General features: G+C 41.3%; 1 protein-coding gene across 1 annotated transcript; it reads right to left on the minus strand.

Annotated features, from left to right (window-relative positions):
- Positions 1-1,435: 1,435 nt before the first annotated feature.
- On the minus strand, positions 1,436-4,329 carry ZNF3 (zinc finger protein 3). The gene is made up of 4 exons (XM_042782960.1): positions 4,275-4,329; positions 2,647-2,738; positions 2,268-2,394; positions 1,436-1,479 (listed from the first exon to the last, which is right to left on the minus strand). Exons 1-4 carry the CDS (start codon positions 4,327-4,329, stop codon positions 1,436-1,438), a joined length of 318 nt encoding a protein of 105 aa, XP_042638894.1.
- Between the last annotated feature and the right edge of the window lie 2,451 nt (positions 4,330-6,780).

The following is a 6,780-nucleotide window of genomic DNA, read 5'->3' on the forward strand; positions in this document are numbered from 1 at the left end:
TAAAGCTCTTGCTACATTCATCACACTTATGGGGTCTGTCTCCCATAGGAATTCTCTGATGTGAAATAAGGTTGGAAGTCACAGTGAAGCTATTCCCAAAACCATTCTCACTTCTTTCTCCCATGGGGGTTAGCTTTTCCTCAGCTGTTATTTGATGAAACTCTTTGATCTTCCTCTTCAACCTTTCTCCAGAGGAGTTCTCTAGCTGCCGCTTTAGACTTACTTGTTGTTCATAGGCTTTTTCAAACTTAAGACCCTGAGAAATATCCTTTTGGAATCTTCCCAATAGCACCCCATGTGATCCTGTATCTTCAGAAATTTCTTGATCATTCTCACTTCTGTTCTCTCCATCTGGCACAATAAAAAATGCAAATGTCACTTGTTCCTTGAAGAACGAATAAAACCCCAGGACAAAATAATCCAGTGACCAGCATTTACAATGTTAAAAGTATGTGCCCTTACATGCCTGCAAAAGAGCCCTGCCCAGTATGTGTGTCCAAAAAAAAAAAACAAACTCACTGTCGTCGAGTCAAATCCGACTCATAGCGACCCCTCCTTGGGTTTCCAAGGCGGTATTTGTATGAAGTAGATTGCCCAGAAGTAGATTGCCCAGTCTGTCTTCTGAGAAGTTGCTGGTGGGTTTGAACCACCAGCCTTCTGGTTAGCAGTCAAGTGCCTTACACTATGCCACCAGAGCTCCTAGCATGTGTATAGCTAAGGCAAAATAAGATAACTGGGCTGAGGAAACAGGGAAAGAGAGACAAGCAGCAAAATCAAGGAGAAAAGAGCTAGAGAAAGTAGAAAGAAAGCTGAGTATGTAAGGAGGGTGGGATGAATCAGGCAGAGAGGCAGGAAAAGACTAACTTAATGAAGTGAAAAAGTCTTCAGTGAAGTCAGATAGTACAGGTATAATTTTGGGAATATGATGATTGCAAGAATAGTTTTGAAACAATATGGGAGAGTAAACATAAGAAACTAAACAGGTGGGCAATGAGAAACGGTCATAGAGCAGAGAGGCACAACAAGGTGAGAACACTAGCAATCCAACAGTCCAGGTGAGGAGAACAATCACATATGTACTTGGGCCACATATGCCAAGTCCACAGAAATCGGCAAACTACAGAGTTTAGTCCCTCTCTGAGTCCTGGGCCTAGAAGGCTATGCTCATGTGGACTCATCCATGTGACAGCAATCTCAGCTTTGATGTCTTTATTTTTACTACTTTGGAGTTTCTAAAGAGGAATTCAGACATAGAGAATAAATATAAAAGATCTAGAAAGTCAGCATTTTTAGTTCATCAATATTTTAGAAAATAAAGACAGGGCAACAAGTGTTAGGGACAGAAATAGCTGTTTCTCCCTCACCTGAATAGGTACCTCTCAGGACCTCTCTGTTCTCAGTTCCCTTCAAAACCCAGGACCCTCGGCTCTTCCTTTCACTCCAGCTGAGAGATCATGTCAGGATTCAGAAATGGGAATCCTGCTCATGGGGAAAGACACGGGACAGGAGGTTTATACTGCTCATTCTGAGCAGTTAACAGAGCTCAATCCCAGACCCAGGATCTGCAGAGAACAGAGAGCTATACTGGGAGGTCTCACATGGGAGTTAGGAGGACTTCCTGACACTGCTTGAGAAAAGTTCTCACTGGAAGTAGAGTGAGAGACAAAGAATTAATAGTCCACATCCTAAAGTTTAAGAAGCTAATTTCTCCCTGGAACAAGTTTAAATATCTACAAGAACAGCAATTACACTAGGCCTTGAACAAAGCAGAACGTCCCTATAGGTAATCACATAGAGAATCAGGGAGTTAAAGAGTCCCAGAATGTTCACTTGGGCACAGAGCAGTACCCTACATGTTCAGGGATCTCAATATGCTAATCATTTGGAAAAGTCTCAGGATTACATTTTAAATCCTGAGAATAATATGGAAAAGTACCAAATTTGCAGTTAAAAGACCAAAGCCCCAGTTCTCCTACTCACAAGCTATATGACCACACATAAAAGCATTTAAGAGCTCTGACCACATTTTCCTCCTCTATGAAACGAAGATAATACTAGCTACCTTGACTGCTTTACTGTGAGGAATAAATTAAGACTGTATCTGAAAGTTCTTTATAAACTGAAAATTACTCTACACACAAGTTACTACTATTGTTCTTAGAATTTTCATAGACTACGTCAATCCTACACTTCAGTGACTAGACTATTACTAGTAAACAAGGAAACACACACCAAGGGAGTTTTGTTGAGAAAACTTAACTCCTTACCCAGTGAGAATACATTCCCATAATTCTCCAGCATCACATCCCTATAGAGGTCCCTCTGAGCAGGTTCCAACCGCTTCCACTCCTTCCGGATAAAGTACACAGCTACATCCTCAAATGTCACCAACTCCTGAAACAACAAGTCCTTGCATGCAATTTCAGGGTGAGGGATGGAACTGGCAACACCAAAAAAAGAGTTTGGGATGGAAATGAATGATGAGTATTTGAAAAGTAGGGGAAAGTGGGTGAGGGAAAAGCTCCATTATTCAGCAGGAATTTCCTGATACAGGAAACATGGTTTACATCACTGAATAGGATGGCACTGCACAAAAAACTTCCATAAAGGGGCAGGAAAAGAAGGGTAAAGGGACCCATATCTCACCTGGGACTTGGCCTTTAGGAGTGCAGCTGCCAACATTTCATTTCCTAAGCTGTCCTTGTCAGAAAAGGCAGGAACTTTTGAAGACGGAAGAGCTGATGGACAATAACAGGGCCCATGAGTGAGTCTACTTTCTGACCAGCTGAGCTCCAGATCCATAGAAAACTAACTCATGGAGTCCTGGAACAACCTAGGACCCACTCCCTCTTCCATTTCAAGTTTGCTTCCTCTGTGGCTACAGCGGTCCATGTTGCCCGAGGAGGAGGAGAGACACCCACAATCCTGTTCACTCTTGGTTTTCCAGTCTGCAACAGGTCCCTTTCTTTCTCTCCAGTTACTCTACTCTAAAAGCAATGTTCTGAGTGCTATCTTTGGCTACTGCACTTGGATAAAATTTGTCCATGTGTATTGTTGTCCAGTCTCCCAAGTTTGGGTAGAAACATGTCCTTCCCATCATTTTTTCACCTCTCTGAATTCAAACTCTTAGACTAAAGGAAAACAAGAACTTTACCCTAGCCCTGACTGGGAATATAATACCCACAACTCTTCTCTTTCTCCATTCCCAGATCAAATCTATAAAATATGAAGACTTCCTGTTTCTGTGCTAGATCACTTAACTTTTCTGTAATTCTTAGGTTTATACATATTTTTCCCCTAGCAATGTATCTCAGACTCTAAACCCCTAGAGATTCTATTAGAGTCTGTAGAGTCATACATAAAACTAATTTTTCCAGATAAACATGAGAACAATACCCATTAAGACTGAAAATTACTTCAAAGTCAGTGGCACTGTCCACGAAATCAAAATACAAATGGTTTACAGTTAGAAGGTGCCTGGGAAATGGAATTCCATAATTGCCACAGTTTTCTTAGTTCTACATAAGGTACCCACAGCCATTCAAAAACGCCTCAGTTATAAAACCCATCAAGCTGTATATTAATTATCGGTTTCTGTCAGCCTCCCCAACTAGGCTGTGAGCTCCTGAATGGCAAATATCAATGTCTTAGCCATCTTTGTATTCTAGTGCCTAACCTAGTATCCCCACCACTCGCATGTCAGCTTACCTGTCACTTTGAGGACTAAGGTGCGCGTAACCCAAGCCATGGTATTTTCAATCACTTCATATGCATGTGAAAGCTGGACAATCAATAAGGAAGATTGAAGAAGAATCGGTGCCTCTGAATTATGGTGTTGGGGAAGAATATTAAATACACCATGGACTGCCAGAAGAATGAACCAATCTGTCCTGGCAGAAGTATAGCTGGACTGCTCCCTGGAAGGGAGGATGACGAGACTCTGTCTCACGTACTTTGAACACATTATCAGAAGGGACCAGTCCCTGGAGAAGGACATCATACTTGGTACAGTAAGGGGTCAGCAAAAAAGAGGAAGACCTTCAATAAGATAGACTGACACAGTGGCTGCAACAATGGGTTCAAACACAGCAACAATTATGAGGATGGTGCAGGACCAGGCAGTGTTATGTTCTGTTGTGCACAGGGTCACTATGAGTCGAAACTGACTTAAGAGCACCCAACAACAACAACAAAGCTAGTATCTGGTGAATGAGAGTACACTACATGATTGCTGAATAAATTAATAAAAGAGTAAATGAATCTCTACTCCTCACCACTCTCAAGCAGGGCCTGAGGTTCCCGAGATACATGATCAGCATGAGTTTCCATGGATAGGGCTAGAAATTCCGGCACGCTAATCTCCTATGTGCAGACTCAGCAGGAAGCAGGTTTTGAATGAGAATGAGGAAGCCCTGCAGAAGCAAAGGTCCAAAGTTCAATAACAGTAATGATAAAAACAAACAAACAGGAACAACTCCTGAATACAGAAAGAGGGGACCTAGCATTTCAGTCAGTGCCCAGGAACAGTGAGAGAACACAGAACAACTGGGCCTTTTAAACCCTGGTGAAAATATACAGCTATTCCCACAAAAAAAGTCCAAGCGCCGCAACAATATACCACCTGCAGCTCCCCCACACCGTTTGAGTACTACTTATAAAAACAAAAAATGAGGACCATCCAAACTCAAAGTGAAAAATATCAGGTGCACTGCAAGGGTTACATACTGTAAAATGAAAAAGGTAAACTATAAAAGAGTACATCTCTATATACTGAAAAAATGTACAAGTATCATATCCACTTTTTTAAATATTTGGAGTAATTGACAAAGCTAACTATTAAAAGAAGAGAAACAAAAACATACTTCATAAACATCTGAATGGGTAGGAGAGAAAAACTTTTGCCAACTGAAGCAGCAGATGAGAAATCAAATAAGTACTGCATTGGGCAAAGCTGCTGCTAAAGCCTTCTTTAAAGGGTTAAAAAAACAAAGATGTCACGTTGAGGACCAAGGTGCACCTGACCCAAGCCATGGTATTTTCAATTGTCTTATATGCACGTGAAAGCTAAAAAATGAGTAAAACCAAAAAAGAACTGTCATATTTGAACTGTGGTGTTGTCAAAGAATACTGAATATACCATGGACTGTCAGAAGAACAAACGAATCTGTCTTGAAGATATACAATCAGAATGCTCCTTAGAAGTGAGGATGGCAAGACTCTGTCTCATTTACTTCGGACATGCCATCAGGAAGGACCAATTGTTGGAGAAAGACCTCATGCTTGCCAAGCAGAGGGTCAACAAAAAAAAGGGAGACCCTCAAAGTGATGGGTTGACAAAATGGGTTCAAACATGACTGTGAAGATAGTGCAGAACTGGGCAACATTTCATTCTCTTATATGTAAGGTCGCATTTGATTCATCGGCACCTATGAAGTGTTACCCTCAGAGGAAGAGATCAGAGAAATTGCTGATTTTAATAATCCTGGAGACACAACACCTCTGTCTCACCGAGGCCAGGGCCATCTTGTAAAACAAATTCCTCCTGCCCACTAAGACAATTTTCTGCTTCATCTCAGCCAAAGATGGGATATTGTTGAGGAACCTGGGGCCTTTTTCTGTTCCTTGGGGCAGTCTCATTAGACAGTGAAAATATAGACACCTACCAGGATCTACAAGACCAGTCCTCGTAGCCTTCATTTTACTTCTCTAACAATACATTTCCTTAGATCAGAATGTCAGTCCCTGTAGCAGGGACCAATGCTTTTTAAAAAACAGAAGACTCTATGTCATTTCATTTGTATTCCAACTAACTTCTCTTTTGCTATAATAATTGAAAGAGGCTTGTTCTCTGTGGCTCTTACAGATAAAATGTAACATTAGTACCCAGACTAAGATTTGCATCTCAAAAATGAAGTTTTTACTTCACACTTGATTGCTATAGCAAGAATCAATGTATCTAGAATAGGTCCAGCATCCAGTAATGTCCTTATATACTTAGGCAAGAGATGGGGAAAAAAAATAAACAAATACCCTGGGTTTTGTCTATCACCCTCTCTTTATCTGTTTGGTCATATTATAAACATCAGTTGACTGCCAACTACATTCTAAGATATTATTGCAAGGAACAAAAAATGAGAAATGGAAAAATATTTGTTTCATCACCACAGATTGTTAAAGGAGCTCTGGTGGCATAGTGGATAAGGCATGTGGCTGCTAACCAGGTTAGAGGTTCAAACCTACCAGCCGCTTCAAAGAAGGAAGATGGGGCAATCTACTTCCATAAAGCTTTAGAGCCTCAGAAGCCCAATGGGGATCGCCGAGTCAGAATCAAGGCAGTGGCAGTGAGTTTTGGTTTTTTTTTTCCAGACAGACTGTTCTTTTATAGGCATAAAAGGGGGTGGGGTTGTCTGAATTAATCCGTAGGAGTCACTAAGAGTTCAGAGAACTCAATTCTTTGCACAGCAAGCGGGTCCAGAAGCTCAATAGCAATAATGTTACATAGACGGAAGGCAGGGAATCAGGCATGACCCAGACCCACTGGTAATCCAAATGACACTCTGAATCTTCACCATCACCTCTGGCTGGGGCCCTTCAACTCTGTTCCAGCCATCTTTTCTCCCTATCAATCACTTCTATAATTTCTACTTATAAACTGACACCCCCAACAAATCAGCTCTCAATCCAAAGTTTCCTTAGTATGGAAAGTCTGAGGCTCTTGTCTCCAGAAGGAAAAGGGAACAATCCCCCCTTCATAGCTGGGTTAACCAAAGCTGGAACTCA

The sequence above is a fragment of the Orycteropus afer genome, unplaced genomic scaffold (assembly GCF_000298275.1).
Source record: "Orycteropus afer afer isolate SDZICR_OR568_19922 unplaced genomic scaffold, OryAfe1.0 scaffold00542, whole genome shotgun sequence".
NCBI lineage: Eukaryota > Metazoa > Chordata > Mammalia > Tubulidentata > Orycteropodidae > Orycteropus > Orycteropus afer.

What these genes read in the sequence shown, in the direction of transcription:
- ZNF3 (XM_042782960.1), bottom strand. Translation starts at nt 4,329, where the DNA reads ATGGAAACTCATGCTGATCATGTATCTCGGGAACCTCAGGCCCTGCTT. An exon ending in TCAGGCCCTGCTTGAGAGTG is followed by an intron (nt 2,739 to 4,274) that starts GTGAGGAGTAGA and finishes ATTGTCCATCAG; the next exon opens with CTCTTCCGTCTTCAAAAGTT. An exon ending in TGGGAATGTATTCTCACTGG is followed by an intron (nt 1,480 to 2,267) that starts GTAAGGAGTTAA and finishes CCCCATGAGCAG; the next exon opens with GATTCCCATTTCTGAATCCT.